The sequence below is a fragment of the Poromitra crassiceps genome, assembly GCF_964638095.1.
Source record: "Poromitra crassiceps genome assembly, chromosome: 10".
NCBI lineage: Eukaryota > Metazoa > Chordata > Actinopteri > Beryciformes > Melamphaidae > Poromitra > Poromitra crassiceps.
The window spans coordinates 20,013,729-20,029,289 of record NC_139631.1 but is presented as its reverse complement, the minus strand read 5'-3'; the positions used below and the strand labels follow the sequence as shown (position 1 = coordinate 20,029,289).

At 42.5% G+C, this 15,561-nt stretch overlaps 3 protein-coding genes across 3 annotated transcripts; 2 read left to right on the top strand and 1 right to left on the bottom strand.

Moving 5' to 3' along the window:
* The first annotated feature begins 271 nt into the window (after nucleotides 1-271).
* sftpbb (surfactant protein Bb) lies at nucleotides 272-6,310 on the top strand. The gene is made up of 11 exons (XM_083644903.1): nucleotides 272-534; nucleotides 847-896; nucleotides 1,306-1,380; nucleotides 1,778-1,900; nucleotides 2,023-2,160; nucleotides 3,242-3,316; nucleotides 3,437-3,620; nucleotides 3,728-3,870; nucleotides 4,676-4,756; nucleotides 5,199-5,309; nucleotides 5,784-6,310. The coding sequence occupies exons 1-11, from the start codon at nucleotides 480-482 to the stop codon at nucleotides 5,817-5,819; spliced, it is 1,071 nt and encodes a 356-aa protein (XP_083501029.1). The 5' UTR covers nucleotides 272-479; the 3' UTR covers nucleotides 5,820-6,310.
* An 80-nt stretch (nucleotides 6,311-6,390) lies between these two features.
* usp39 (ubiquitin specific peptidase 39) lies at nucleotides 6,391-11,992 on the bottom strand. The gene is made up of 13 exons (XM_083644902.1): nucleotides 11,799-11,992; nucleotides 11,430-11,508; nucleotides 11,223-11,317; nucleotides 10,994-11,130; nucleotides 10,675-10,827; nucleotides 10,340-10,565; nucleotides 10,121-10,195; nucleotides 9,725-9,792; nucleotides 8,828-9,016; nucleotides 8,077-8,219; nucleotides 7,656-7,791; nucleotides 7,311-7,397; nucleotides 6,391-6,684 (listed from the first exon to the last, which is right to left on the bottom strand). The coding sequence occupies exons 1-13, from the start codon at nucleotides 11,857-11,859 to the stop codon at nucleotides 6,631-6,633; spliced, it is 1,503 nt and encodes a 500-aa protein (XP_083501028.1). The 5' UTR covers nucleotides 11,860-11,992; the 3' UTR covers nucleotides 6,391-6,630.
* Nucleotides 11,993-12,310: 318 nt separating this feature from the next.
* On the top strand, nucleotides 12,311-15,104 carry cUnh2orf68 (chromosome Un C2orf68 homolog). The gene is made up of 4 exons (XM_083644067.1): nucleotides 12,311-12,482; nucleotides 13,151-13,266; nucleotides 13,396-13,541; nucleotides 14,251-15,104. The coding sequence occupies exons 1-4, from the start codon at nucleotides 12,373-12,375 to the stop codon at nucleotides 14,371-14,373; spliced, it is 495 nt and encodes a 164-aa protein (XP_083500193.1). The 5' UTR covers nucleotides 12,311-12,372; the 3' UTR covers nucleotides 14,374-15,104.
* Nucleotides 15,105-15,561: the final 457 nt, after the last annotated feature.

Below are 15,561 nucleotides of genomic sequence, written 5' to 3'. Positions count from 1 at the left end.
TTGGTGTAATTTGGAGCCCATCAAAAAAATAGTGTTTTTAGTGTTTTTTTTTTTTTTTTTTTGTCTATCTCGGGAACGGAATATGCTTGTAATAAACCAAACCGTTTGTAAATCTGTCAAGATTTCAGCGAGTTATGAGTATTTTTGTCTGTGCAGGTCACCAGCTACCATAGAACGTACCAGAAAGGCACTGTAGCAAGATGACTGCCGTTCAACGACGCTGCTGACTCCGCCTTAAGCCATCTAGCCTTTATATATATCTATGGTAGAGATGATCTCCGTCGCTGGAAGCTTGCTGACGTACGACGTTGGGATAGGTCTGACCATGGGGGTCTGACCCACTGAGCTCTATAATATCTGACCACGTGAGACTAGTGACAGACTGACAATCAACACAACCCTTGCTTCCGGTCTGACAAAACAGTAACACTCAGCTGCGCTCTTCAACATAATATCGTGCTGCTGTGTTTTACGACACCATGGCAGTATTCGGCTTTATCCTGGTGATCTTCATGGTGTTTCTTTGTCGTGGTGGTAAGATGGTCGTCTATTTAACAGTTTATTAACACGCTGTTTACATTACTGTCACCTGATCAGTCGCCATAAATCTTGTCATCATAGGTCAGATTGTAATTTCCGCATTAAGAAACGCATTTTAATAGCATATTGTCGGGAAGGAGCTCTGTATTATGATGACCCATTCTGATTATATATTCAGTATTATTAATTTTTGGACTATGACTATCTGTCTCTAGTCTGTCTGTCTCTCTCAAATTCAAAATGCACGATGAATGTCAATGTCAACAAAACAATGTTATTATCTTTCACTGGGTGTTTTCACTCAAGGTGACTCCATGTTCATCTCATCCAAGTGGGACATCACACAGCAATCTTTGGTGAGATAATAATCTCCTGTCATGTGCATTATCACAGTTTTGTCAGAGGATGACTAGGCCATCATGCGTAGTGGATATGTGTAATGAGATTTCATCAATATCAACATACATTCTAATAGCCTACACACTACATACAAAAATGACCAAAACCTTGTTCACACCATGCATTTCTTTCTTTTTTGTCTGCATTATGTATCTTGTTGAACATAGTTCAGTAGTTCCATCTACAGTCAATGGGATTCAATAATAATAATAATTCCATGTACTTTTATTAGCCTATGTTAAAAGTTGAAACACAAATTCTGTTCGTTTCTTGTTTTTGTTTTTCACTGAAAATGTTTCTGAACATCAATGAGGCTCAATTTCCACACCCCTGAACTATTCTCTCACTTGTGGCTTCTCCTCATAGACATCAGGTACCTGTTCAAAGTGCAGCCAGATCCTTGAGCTTTTCACAGACATGATCTCCAACAAAGACTCTCAGGTGAGAATGTTGCTATAAGTGTTACGCTACATACTGTAGGTAGTTAGTAGGAAACGGTGGCACTTGTATGTAGCAGTAATATCTAAAAAGTTAAACCTGAATCGGATGCACGTAAGAAACAGTATATTTCGCAGTGTGAATAAAGATTGAAGGAGAATAATACATAAATATAATATAAATGTCCGAACACTGCAATGATTTTTTTTAATCTGAAAAATACAGGTTTCACGTGCTGACTTGCCTGTTAGTAATAATGAAATAGTCATAATGAAATAATAAAATGTGTCCTTCCATCTTTCTAGTTCCTCTTTCATTTTGATTAATTTGAACAGAATAGAAAACATTTTTATGTAACCACAGAAAATCAGACATTGCATTGATTGTTGTTCTCCTGCAGGAAATTCTATATGAAACCCTGCATGCTCTGTGCCGGCGCCTCCCTAGCGAACGGGTATCTGAGTGTGATTCCAAAGTGAAGACATATCTGCCGAAAATCCTGCAATATACAACTGGTCACCTGGTGAGAGTTTAGCCCTTTATTCACGGGTTGCTGCTTCCCTTTTGGCATATGGAAACATTATTCTTTTTGGCCTTAATCACCTTTAATGTAATATTATCTCTATCATTCCTCCTCCTTTGCAGCAGTCAGGTGAGGCCTGTATGGTCTTGGGCCTCTGTGCTGTCCAATCTGAGAAGGAAACGCTGAAACTTCCCCAGCCTGTCACTGATAAAGACTCAGCCAGCTCTGCTCTCAGCACAGGCACCAGCACACATACCAGGGTGAGAAAGAGAAACTGGAAGATAAAGGTGCTATTGATAACATTCAACATTGATAACATTCTAGATGTCCCCCCCCCCCCCCCCCCCATTGCATTCACAACACTACATGGCTGTTGCTCAGAAACAGAACCTTGTTTAGGCCTATGGCCTGTAGATTTAAGGATTTTAAAAATTTAATATAAACGACCTCAGAAATTCTACACAGAGGTAAACGGATAAACAAAATATTTGTTTTGGACCTGCCCTGCCAATTTTTTATTCCTATTTTACTGATTTTCTTCTTTTTATTTTACCGGTCATTCACATTTGTTTTGTTGCAAAAGCGATACTTTTATTCCACACCTTTCTAAAAGCTCAGTGGATGTATTATTTTTTCAGAGTTATTCATCTACATAAAAGTATTATCAATAGGACCTTTAAAATGGCTTAAAGCAGCTACGAGCAACTTTTTCGATTGTTATTAAACAGTATAAATTTAATATCAATGCATCACATCTTACCTCTAATAGTCTCCGCGGACCAACGCAGAGTAGTCTCGCTTGAACCCCGAGTGAATCGGCCAGTGTTAGTGTGTCTGTAGCCAGGGCAGATCAGGAAGTGAAATGAAACGGTTTGCAGCAGCCACTTCGGCCATAACCACAAAATAACTTCCAAAAAACCTGTTAGAATATAACGAGAGATGTTCCCGCGAGTATGCGTGGCGTTCACATTGTTTATGTTATGTTGCTAGGCAGCGCAAACGGCGGAGGAAGGCAGCTGCGTTTCACTTCCTGGTTTCACTTCCGCGTTTCACTTCCGGGTTACCCGGTCCGGTCGCTCTAGAGAGCCCCCTGTTGGCGCGAGTTTAGACAGACTATAGACTTAATAATCACCTAAGGGAGCAATCTCAGATACACACGGCTTTGGTCTCGTCGACTATTAGAGGTAAGATGTGATGCATTGATATTAAATTTATACTGTTTAATAACAATCGAAAAAGTTGCTCGTAGCTGCTTTAAGTGAATCTTATATGATCCCTTTTTATAGAAATGCTAGATGCAAAATGGCTCTCTTTATCAGCTGAATCTCTCTCTACGATCAGGTCAATCCGCAGTGCACCCTATGTCTGTTTCTCATGAGGAAACTGGAGGAGATGTTGCCTACAAATAAGACCGAGGTGACTTTTTTCTTCATACAGTATCACTTACTCTTCAGGTGGATATCCTTCCCTATGCACCACATGATTTATGTCACTCCCCCCCCCCCCCCCTCTCTCTCTCTCTCTCTGGGCTTGCAGGATGCTATAGTGAAGCTCATGGGAGAAGTCTGTAGTCTTCTGCCTGAAGAATATGAGGAGGAATGTGACAATTTAATCGACCAATACGGCAAGCAGATAATCGACTTCCTCTTATCGTCGGCTGCCCCTCACTCAATCTGTGCCATGCTGCACCTCTGCTGGTTCATGGACACATCGGCTACAGGTGAGCTGGAAGCGTACGAGGACCATATTTGGTGGATATTTGCTCATGGGTTAAACCTGCAGCTCAGCCTTCCGCACCATGAAGCTAATGCTCTGCTGATTCCCCAGAGATGCTCGTCCCATCAGACTGTGCGTCGTGCCATACGCTGGCCGTCCTGAGCCGACTCCACCTGGGTCTCAACTCCACTGAGCCTCACACCTCCTCCTTCCTCCAGTCTGTGTGCCTCCATCACCCCAGTGCCATCCCCAAGGTCTAACCAAACCCACAAATATGAGTTACCGTCCCTTCTTGCTTGTGAGGAATGTCATGAGCTGCTGGAGTTATGACATTTCTCACAAGCTTTACACCTCAACGTTGTTCTGATAAGCTGTTGTCCTTCGTGCTGATTCAAGCCCTTGTAAAATATCCAAAGGACTTCTAGCTGTGGCTACATCACTGTTGATTTAAATGTTAATACGCCAACAGAAAGAAAGACACCACTCCCAGTACTTAGGTATGTGACCATGTTTAGTATTGTTAAAGAACCACATTGCTGGGCACTGGGCTTGCCAAAAGGGCATGATTGTACATGTGCTGATGACCGGGCAACTTTCCCATTGAGAAACGGGTGCATTACAATGTCCTGTTGCCAGCTCTGGCTCATACAGTAACCTGATGAAGGCTTGACGCTGAAACGTTTATTGTGTGCCGTGCCAGGTGACTTATTCAATTTCTCAAAGGACATTTTTGAGTGCTGGCCTACTTCTTCTATAACTCATACAGTAACCTGCCTAAAATTACCATTGGTGTAGTACTGTACAAAGACTACTGTATTGTGTTGACTGCTGGAGCTAAGCCAGAGAAAAGCAACAGGTTCTTCACCTCTCCTAAAAAAAGTACTTTCTTTTTTGTTTACTTTTGATTGCCTTTAATTAGTATAATCATTACATCCTACCTATTCTAAAATCACTGTAATTGCATGGCTTATTGCCATATTTATTTACTAAGACAGAATAAGAAAAAAAAAAGACTTGACATTGAATGTGAAAAGCTCACTGATCCTCTGCTCTTTTCAGTGTGAGACATTTACCAAACTCTATGGCTCCAGGCTGCAGAAGGTTTTGGGAAACCAGATGGATGTTCCAGATGCTTGTGAAGTAAGAATAGTAGTTTCCTTTTTTCCCAGTTGCATGTATACACATTGACCTAATAACTGAATGACTAGATCTTCCAAAGTAGCACAGCACTAGTGCTACCACAAGAGGGTCTGTCTGCCTTGTGGAGCAGTAATGCTTTGAATGTCAATCATAGACTCCTTTACCATGGCTGATGAGAGTACACTGACATGGATTTGCATGTAAAGTTGCTTCATGTGGTTTGAGGGGAGATCACAAACCAGTTCACACAGTAGTAGTCTGACACCTGGTTTGTAGTCTCCTCTCAAAACACGATGTCCTTACTGTACATAGTTTACACCTGTATGAGAAGCCCAACACCAATCATGACCTCAGTGTGAAGGCTTTCATAGCCATGCTCAGATGTGTTTTTCTTTTATCAAGTTCAATTTATGATCATCTTTCTCTCATGTGTCCTCTCTAGAGAGTTGATCTGTGTGCTGCTGTGAAGAAGCAGGAGCCTCTGGGAAAGGACCGCTGTACCTTGGGGCCCAGCTACTGGTGCAAAGACAGAAAAACTGCCCGGAAGTGTGGTGTAAGTTTTGTCTTTTTTCGTCTTGTTTGATAAACAGCTCTGCTCTGTGCAGGACAGGACAAAGCCCACACTGTACAACATGTTTTTCCATGAACCTTCAACCAGCTAGTTGCAGGATGGGCTACCGGAGTTATCCCATTCTTTGAATGTTAAGGTTGATTCACAGCCATTCAACCTGATGCAGGCGTTCACCATCTGCAGTATTTCCAAACAAATCCCTGTTGTGGTCTTTCCCTTTATTTTTTAGCCTTCCATATCCAGTTACTCCTTTGGAAATATTTGAGGGTACTCATCCTTTGATTCTGGTGTATAGGTCTATGATGAGAACTGAAATCATGCCAACCAAGAGCACAAACTAAGGGATATTTTCTCACCTAGCACTCATCTGATACGCTGACCTAACCACTTGACCATCACTAGGAGAAAGTTGCTTCCGTTTCCCATCTGACATTTGTTTTCTCCATTTCCCCCCAGAATCTGGCCTTCTGTGAGAAATACATGTGGAACTAAAGAGAACCAAGCTGCAAGACTAACTGAAGCTCTGAAAAAGTGTCTGCAAAAATAACTTTACTTTTTACAGATGCATTGCACTGATTAACTTACTTTTTTACAAATGTACTGCACTGATTAACTCTTGCTTTCTACAATGTATTGCACTGATCAGCTCTAAATTTATATGGGTGTATTGAAGCATTTAAGCTGTTTTTTACTTTCCAGAGCTGCTCTCACATGCTTTTAGTCATGCCCATAAACAACATTCATCTTGAAAGTTTGCATGAAATGTGTTGTGTAAGCGCAAATAAGACTGAGGTTGCGATCCAGTCTAAAATATCAATTTCTGCAGTCTTGTGAACAGTGTTCTGTATATTAGCATAAGAACGTCAATGTGACAGAACATGGCAGAAACTCCTATCAGAGAAGCATACTGCAGCTATTAAAGATGATTGCTCAATAATGTGCTGTATAGCCCCCCTTTTTTGTTACTGTTCCCTTTTACAATCCTTGGTGTGAATAGCTACACAGCAAACTAAAACTATCATAGGTTTAACACTCAAATGCAGCATATAGAATGAAACAGATGTCTTGGTGCTACTTTATTTAGCAAATTCCAGACAGTAAAAAGATAAAAGTGGAAAAACATGGAGACATTTACACGTTTGCTTTTGTCTATAAACAAAAAGTTATGATCCTCTCATGTCAGTCTCATTCTGAATTCTGGTGTTATTTTCACCATTTTAAATGCTGAGTTCGGTCTCAGTAGATATCCACTTGCAATAGGCTGCCACCACTTTAGGTCACAATGAGGACATTCCTGGCTCTCTTACGCCACTGTGTGGTTGTTTGTGTCGTCGTCACCCTCTCGTCTTTTCCAGATCTACAACAGAAATGAACGGTTAATACACAGAATGATCCATATTCACGAATCTTCTAAACAAGTACAAATCTAGGATCCTCTGTTATGAAGTTTGACTATATAAACTTCACTATGACTTAAAATGCAATGCAATCTGGTCTCAAACATTATAAATTATAAGATTCAATCAATATGGGTGACCCACCCACCATTCAATGTTAGGGGAAATTCTAGGAATAACTTAAATTAATTTACAACAAAACATCACTGAACAATTAAATGAATAATAATGTGCAACAAATAAAAATTGATTGAAGGGTTGTAAAAATGTTTGTATGTACTGTAGCTGCAGTCAGGAGGAGGAACCCCTTCGTATATCAGCAAACCAATATATCAGTCTAACCCCCAGGCTCCAATCAGTACAACTCTACAACTAAGTTATGTATGCAGACTTAGAGATGTAATATTTTCATTTGATGGGCAGCACTTGAATTGGTGCCAAACCAGACCAGTGGAGCCAAACCAATAAACAATACGTCACTATCCAGACTCATTGTATTGACCAACGTTTAGCTTTTACAAAAGGCACAATAAGAGTATTAGAGGAGAGGAATGTGTCATTTCAGGACTGGAGTGTCAGAACTTGCCTGGATGTAGGCCTCCGACAGTGTGATCATCTGGGGGAGAATGTCCGTCACCTGCAGGTCCTGCATCTCATACCACTTCCCAGTACCCTGATCAACCACAACAACAAAAGGTTCAATACTGAGCTTCAACCAGTACCCTGATCAACCACAACAACAAAAACTTCAATACTGAGCTTCAACCAGTGCCCTGATCAACCACAACAAAAAAACTTCAATACTGAGCATCAATGCAACACATACTAACAGAATGCTTGCTTGGTCATGAAATGTTTTGTTGTTTTGTCTGGTTAATGATGCCGAGAGAAATGAGGGAAAAAAAATCTGAACTATTAAGCTGCTACATACATGATGCAAGACATGTATTCTGTACGCTCCCTCAGTGGGCTTCCCATCATGCACCACATTGGCGACCAGGTCATAAGTTGTGTGCTTCTCGGTTACTTGGGCTTCTTCTGTCAAGTACTCACGAAGGTCTACATTCCTGGGGAAGCAAATATAATGATTAAAAATAAAATATACACATTCATAATCAGAACAAAACATAAGTGCATGACACCATTGCTCATAGTTACAATATAATCAAGCTGAACAGAGACTCGTCATTATACAGTTGTATTGGTGTGATGGAATCGGATCCTCTGTAGCTCACTGATAGTGTGAAGGTTTTAAACATCTGCTAAAAATGTATGCCCCTCATGGTACTGTTGAATAAAAGCCTTCAGCCAAAACGCCATACTGTGTCTTAAGGCAAATGAATAGCACTTACGTGATAGGGAAGTTGACAATGGTGGGGTTCTTTTCCACAAAGAAGTTGTTCTTGGTGAATCTTTTGATGCAAAAGATGAGGTACGGAGGCAGTTTGGTCAATTGGAACTTTTTGAGAAAATTCTCTTTGTAGGTTTTGTATTCCTGAATGCAAACGACACAGAAAACGGTGCACGGATACAAGGTGTGCTGAAGTTATAATACGTGCGTTTTGACTAAATGTACATTGTAGTCACATTTGAATAATCTCTTCCAGTTTTAAAATGGTAAAAATGGTAAATGGCCTGCATTTATATAGCGCCTTTATCCAAAGCGCTTTACAATCAGTAGGTACATTCACCCATTCATACACTGATGGCGGCAGGCTACCACGCAGGGTGCTGGCACACCATTGGGAGCAATCCTACTTTGAAGGATTGCAGTACCTGAGCCATAACATCAAAAGCTGTGGGAACTAGACAGTGCTCACAGCTCACAGCTCTTTTTGTGGCCACAGAAATTATCAAGGCTCATTATCAGAGGCAAAAAGATGTGAGGGCTTGTGATATTTAAACTGAAAGAGCACTGAACTCTTAGATCGTTCATTTTAATGTCACTTTTTTGTCAATGACATTCAAACATTTTTTGTCTATTCTTTACTTGAAATTCACAAAGTCTACTTTTGATCTCATTGCAGGATGTAAAACAGGACGATGGACTTGTTTCGCATCTTTCTGGCTAATGATTACAACTCTAGAGGGTGCAGTCGGTACCTTCTCTGTGCTGCCGTTGAATTTAGCCAGGATCTGGAAGAGAGGGACCTGTGGGATTATAAGCTGCTCCTTCTCATCCTTGTACAGTGGAGCTGTTGGGAGGTCAAGGGTCAGGAAGAGGAAGGTGGACTCGGACATCTCCTCCTGGTACTCGTCCCTCAGGAGCAATGCCTCCTTCTCCTCTGGCGGCTGAAAATAATAAATAATAAATTAAACTGAAATAAAACTGTCACAGTCAACCACTGTTTGACAGTCTCTCAGTAGAGGCAACATCAACATCGTCTTTCCCATTTGTATTCTCCTACTGAGTTGTGCGCCATTCATTTACTTTCATTGTTTTACACACAACATCCAGTATCCACTGCTTTACCTCCAGTGCAAACTCATCTTAGGAACTGGCTTGATGACATGAAATGTTGGACGGCACAAAACTTTCTCCAGCTAAATGAGAGAAGATCTTCTTAACCTTTTTCATTGGGAGCCCAATTCCATCCAAATGATTACAAAAACCTTGTGCCAGTTAGCCACTTATCTCACAAACATGGGGCTCCTCCCGGTGTTCTCAGTATAGGGTATTCAACAAACATGGCATCAACTCTGCAACGTTAGCCAGCTCTAAACCCACTAGGATGGGTGCTGGATTAAAAAATGCCTAGCAGAGGTGAATAAGCACAAACCTTTAAGCCCACAGCGCAGTGGTGTGGCCATTCAGCTTTATAGCACCACACCCGCACCACCCACATCCCCCTAGCGACTCCTCGGATCTAGACGACTCTCTACCACCTTCCTATCCCTCCCTAGCTACGGCCCCTTTTCCCTCCCTTTGACAAGAAAGCAATTCAGTTTTTCAGCTCAGAACTCTCTCCAAAGCACTTTGGTCAACAATGGTCAACTTACTAAATCTGGGTGTGGAAGCTTCTTTGAGAAGATCCGCATGGAGCCTTGAAATACTTTGGTAAGGATTGCTATAATGGTAGAAAGACAGATGAGAACAGAGGTTAATTCTTGGTTCACGAACAGACTAGTTGGCGCAAGTAGACTCTGTAGCAAAACCACACCATTTAGTATTGCAGTTTTTCCTTCAAATCCAATTTACCATTACAGTTGAGAAAATGTTACCGATATCTATATTGCTATTACCAGAGAATCAAATGATACATTCCAATTTGACCTGATTCCCCAACTCTCATGGCAAATAAAAATCTGAATATCACATGACAAAGAGTAATGTTCTTTAATTATAATATGATCCAACAATTAGCAATAAAACCCCCTGCCTCTACTACAACTCACATGGCTTTTTCTTTGTGCCTCCAAGAGCGCCATGCAGGGCATTCAAGAACCATGACAGGAAGTCCACAGCATCCCCTGCAGAACAGACGACAATCAATCAGCAACACAGCTCATTCATTCTCCACTGGGCAGCATGTGCTAAAAGCCGGGTGCTGTGAACGCTCTATTCTTGAGAACTGACTGGCGCGCTGTGCAACACTGTATTCTGTCAACATGTACCCTGCTTGGTAATCTGGAAGTTCTTCTTGCTGCACAGCACCACAGCCTGCAACATCTCATGGGGAGACACGTGGGCCTTGAAGTTCCTCGGGTTCCACAGTTTGCGCATCAGCTCGCCGAACCTCTGCACCAGGAGGAACATGATGTCTCCCGGTGGCCGGCGGATTCCCCGGTAGTTTTCCTCTTCCAGGAAGTAGTTCCGCAGGGGTGGAACATTGGAAAGAGCCTTGGACGGTAAACAAATGGAAGATGGCAGAGAGGACAAGTTTATATTATTTAAAAAAAGTTCCAGCCTCAGTTCAGATAAAGCCCAGTGTGGCAGATAGCATTCATACCTGTAACACCACATTGGCATAGTCGTTGGCCTTGATGTTGTTGAGCCCTACAATGCCTGGCAGGTAGGTGGTGCCATCATAGGCTCGATACAGCTTTCCCTGCTTGTCCAACCCTGAGATGTGCTGCTTGGTGAATGTGGGCTTCAGCACATACTGCAGAGAAAGAAGTGTCAAGGAATTATAGACACACAAATACATACAGGTTTCAGTCTGCTCTACTAAAAAGCCAGTGCTGTACTGAAACAGAGATCAATTCTAAACCTGGTATAAGAAGTATATCTGATGTTGTCACAGTCTAAAACACCATCACTTCACTTACTGTGATGTCCTCCAGAGAAGAGTCAATGATCTCATAGTTGTCTGGCAGACAGTAAAACTTGAGTGTGTGCAGATTGAGGAACACATGATGGGTGAACTGTACGCTGTGGGTGTAAGCATGGGACTTCAGACCTCTGCCTGCAAGGGACACAAACATAACGTTACATAGGCAAAATAAGACAAACGTTAGGTAATGGATCCTTGGTGAAGGCATGAGATAATTCACCTACCCTGAAAGTATTTCCCACATATGAGACAGGCATAGACATTGATGTGGGACAGAGAGATGGAGCATAGTTTCTCAAAGTCAAAGTCCAGGACACTCCTAGAGAAAAAACAAACAAACAGAAATGAGATGCAGCTACCGAGCTTGGATGAAGACAGCACTGGCTAACGTTACCCATAACATTGGCTACACTAAGCCAACGTTACCTTACCTGTTTATTGTGTCAAGGTAAGGACAGTGACGGCTTCTGTGGTCTTCTGTGTCACGTCCTCGTCCTGTTTTGGCTGCCACTGTAACATTAACGTTAGGGGAAACGAACAGAGATAAATTACTTTTTGTGCTCCACAGAACGTTAGCCAGCATTTGGATTGATTGGGGATGGTCAATTAGCGACACGTGATGGTGCAGTTGGTTATATTAACGTATGCTTGTTAATTTCCAGTTGTCCTTATATGAGCCATAATTATGTAGTTTATGACTGGACCGCCAGGCAAACAAAATCAAATGCGCCTTTATTTCGCTACGTAGCTAACATTACAGGCTAACCACAGCTAGCTAGCATGAAGGTAAATAAACTTGCCTCCGTCTTCCTCGTCGTCATCATCCAGCTCAATGTCTCTTTCTCGCTTCAGAGAGACCATCGCAGTAGTTTAACTGCCGTATCAGCTAGCGTTAGCGAGCGAAATATCAAAAATACTGTAGAAAGAACAATTTGAGCTGAAAATCCTGGCTAAATGAATGGATCAAGCTCTTTGCATTTGCAACCCCATGTTGCTAAACTCGCGCTGGTGAACGCCGCAATAGTAAATGGTCGACTAAAACTTAACCCAGAGTTCTAGCGATCGGAAGGCGGATAAGAGCAATGGACCAAGGCTAGAGCCAGCAAGCCTTATACGCCCCAAATAATCCTTGATTGCCTATGTAATAACGTACATGGGTAGCTATACTGTTAATGTATTTAATAAAATGCACACATTATTAATAATAATGACCTTTTGTAAACCCCGGAAGCGTTTTAATTGGACCACCATTTACATGTATACAGCTTTGTGTGGGGTAACGTTACAGTGCTACGAGACTTGTTGCCGTTATTATTAACGTTTACTCATAAATAACGTTACTGTTAAGCGATCATATACAAACAATTGATTGACATGGACATTTTGGGAGACGATGAGCTGGATGATCTGAAAGATAAACGCGGGGGTCGTTTGGACATGAGCCACGGTTTCCTGCACCATATTCGGAGGAACCAGATTGCTAGGTGACCTGTCTTTACAGCTAGTGCTATCAGCTAGCATCCTAACTACTTCTTTACATTTGGGCACATATCTGTAACTTTTGTCTTTTTTATGTGAGTTGATTAGATGGGTGGGGGGGAATGCAAGGACAATTAATTGGTAGACGAGCTATTAATACGCCCACTCACTCTTGCTGCACATGCACACAGATGTCAAAACATGACAGCTCAGGCCTTGTGCTGTTGTTTGTAGTTTAAATCAGTGATTCTCAACGTTTTTCAACTCAAAGACCCCACATGTAGTCCACATTAGAGTCCACAGACCCCCATTTGATAAGATTTTGTCTCTTGGACCCAAATCTGAGAAGATGTCTTATTCTTAGAGATGCTTTTGAATTCAATGAATCTTTGTGATGTAGACTGAGAGTTAACAGCAAAACATGATCAAAATAGCCACTCTTCTACATATTCTAACTGTGTGGATTTGTATGAAATAATGGTGAAGTTTAACAATTCATCAATTTGCTGGGGACCTCCTGGACCCGCCTCAAGGACCCCTAGAGGTCCCCGACCGCACGTTGAGAAACACTGGTTTAAATAACTGGTCATGAATGTCCCCAGACTGTTTGTCTTTGTATGTTCATTATAAACACAGTCCAGACAATAAGAAGACAATTCCCTGTCTGTTTTAGAGACGACTATGATAAGGAAGTCAAGCAAGCCAAAGAGCTTCAGCAGCGGAGGCAGACTACAACCCCCAGACGCCCTCGGCGGCCTGACATCCAAGTGTACAATCCTCGACAAAGATGTAAGAGCGATGTACTGTGCCAAGTGCCATAAACATTTAGCCTATGACAGGTGACAGCTAACCCACTGAGTGTGTGTGTGTGTGTGTGTGTGTGTGTGTGTGTGTGTGTGTATGTGTGCTTGTTTCCAGATGGCTCCGAGCCAGGGGCCGGGGCAGAGACTGAGGAGTGGAACGAGTCCGGGTCCAGCACAGAGACGGAGACCCACGGGACCGAACTCTTCTGGCTGGACTACCAGGCGGACTCTGGTACCATCACCTCCTTCATCGTCCATAAGGTTACTACATTCTCTTTTGTTACTTTGCTTTGTACTTAGCCTCAACGTGTCGTGAGACTCAGTCTGCTTCTCATGCTGAGTCTCAGAGTAGGACGCCGTATGTTCACTGCATTATCACTGCAGGCTCCATTCGCAAAGTCCCTGCATTTTCATACATGTAGCAGTCACAATAAAACAGTACTTGCCTTATACACAAGGTTGTTGTCCGCAGAGTCGGGCTATTTGTGTTCTTAAATATTGCGTAGTTTCCAATTCCAAGCCGTTTTTGTCATCCCAGAGCCTGTCATTTCTGTTCCTCCGGATGTGTAATTACGGGTTTCCACCACCCATAGCCAGTAGCCACAGCAGAGAGGGCGCCGTTTCCCCGCTGGGAATCTGAAGAATGGCTATTGTCAATTAAAAAGACAGGTTGAGATAGGCTCTGGCATGACAAAACGGCTCGGAATTGGAAACTACGCAATATTTAAGAACATGAATAGCCCGACTCGACGGACAACAACCTTTGCTTTTAAGGCAAGTACTGTTTTATTGTGATTGCTGCATGTATGAAAAAAGTAGGGAATTTGCAAATGGAGCCTCCAGTGAAAATACTGCGTCTTACTCTGAGAATCAGCATGAGAAGCGAGCTGAGTCTCACATTGAGGCTGCTTTGTACTTTGCTTTGGCCTGTACTGCGTCCACATAATCTCTCCTCTCTCTGTCTCTGAAGGAGGATAATCCGGAGAAGGTTGTGGAGCGCGTGGCAGCGAAGAACATCCTGGACTCGGCCATGAGGACCGCACTAGAGGCCCGGGTTCGAAAGGAAATGGACAAACGGCGAGACAAACGCTGAATCAGGTTCTGAGAAAGGAAAATCATGGTGACAGAGGAGCTAGAAGAGAAAGGCCAGCAGAGCAATAGATCATGTGGTGCTCTACGCTCGCTCCTGATAATCATTGACGCTATTGACAGTGTTGGAGGAGTAGCGACTCACGAGGACTCGGGGATACTGTACGACGTCAGCTGAGGTCTAAGGTGCTGTGCCACGATCAAGCGCGTTGTGTTCTTACTGCTCCCTGACTAAATGGCACTTAACGGGGAACGGGCCGTCCTCCTGTTTACTACAATACACCAGACTGTTACCTCAGACCCAGAGCCACCTGTAGGGTCACATTGTTCACCTCCAAAGTGACTGGACCTATGAACTCTCATTGTCCCTCTCTTGAACGACAGAGCGGAGATATGTCAATGCTTTCTAAGTGAAAGTAAATGTCCGAAAAGAATAGGTACTCTTTCACAGAGGACAGTGTAGCCCTCCCACTCCACGGAACACACGTGTGTGTGTGTTTCCTGTGTTTACAAAGGTCTCATTTTTATAGATGGCATTTAAACCTTTTGGTAAAAGTCCTGTGAATGGAACAGCAGCCTGTTATGATTAAATTTGGTTTAATCAGGTGAATTACATTTAATGTCATTTATTATGTCACCTGTGTTTAAAGAGCTCATTGAGTTGTTGGAGACACAGCCATTATAATGCGTTTGTGTGGCAACTGTTTCATGGCGTCCTATATTCTAATTTATTTTCGGCTTTTGAGAGTTTTATTTTTTATATTGTAATATTTTTGAGTTTGTAGTCACAATATTATGGATAAAAGCAATTTATTACTTTCCAAAGGTGTCTGGGTGTGTGTGCATATGGAATTTAATAGCCATTGAATGTGTTTGTGGTTGTTTCTTAGTTTCTGTATTACTAAATTAGTTGAAAACTTGAGGGCAGCATGTCAATCATGAGAGACCAGTGGGTAATATTTAACAAGCAAGGACTCCATGATAAGATGTCGCTCCTCTTGTGGTGAGAGAGCAGGGCATCAGCTCAGACTAGAGAGATTCCCCCCGTAGGGAATTCTTCAGGAGTCAAGACGTTTGTGATGGACTCACGCGTCCACGGGTTCTTGCGCGTCCCCTTCCGTGCGGCGCGGCCTCCATCTCATTCCTCCCTCGGGCACGCCCCCTTCCTCCAGAATGCGCAGGCCTCGCTTCC

What these genes read in the sequence shown, in the direction of transcription:
- sftpbb (XM_083644903.1), top strand. Translation starts at nt 480, where the DNA reads ATGGCAGTATTCGGCTTTATCCTGGTGATCTTCATGGTGTTTCTTTGT. An exon ending in TCTCCAACAAAGACTCTCAG is followed by an intron (nt 1,381 to 1,777) that starts GTGAGAATGTTG and finishes GTTCTCCTGCAG; the next exon opens with GAAATTCTATATGAAACCCT. An exon ending in CATGGACACATCGGCTACAG is followed by an intron (nt 3,621 to 3,727) that starts GTGAGCTGGAAG and finishes CTGATTCCCCAG; the next exon opens with AGATGCTCGTCCCATCAGAC.
- usp39 (XM_083644902.1), bottom strand. Translation starts at nt 11,859, where the DNA reads ATGGTCTCTCTGAAGCGAGAAAGAGACATTGAGCTGGATGATGACGAC. An exon ending in TGACGACGAGGAAGACGGAG is followed by an intron (nt 11,509 to 11,798) that starts GCAAGTTTATTT and finishes TTAATGTTACAG; the next exon opens with TGGCAGCCAAAACAGGACGA. An exon ending in GAATACATGTCTTGCATCAT is followed by an intron (nt 7,398 to 7,655) that starts GTATGTAGCAGC and finishes GTGGTTGATCAG; the next exon opens with GGTACTGGGAAGTGGTATGA.
- cUnh2orf68 (XM_083644067.1), top strand. Translation starts at nt 12,373, where the DNA reads ATGGACATTTTGGGAGACGATGAGCTGGATGATCTGAAAGATAAACGC. An exon ending in CGGAGGAACCAGATTGCTAG is followed by an intron (nt 12,483 to 13,150) that starts GTGACCTGTCTT and finishes TGTCTGTTTTAG; the next exon opens with AGACGACTATGATAAGGAAG. An exon ending in GTACAATCCTCGACAAAGAT is followed by an intron (nt 13,267 to 13,395) that starts GTAAGAGCGATG and finishes GCTTGTTTCCAG; the next exon opens with ATGGCTCCGAGCCAGGGGCC.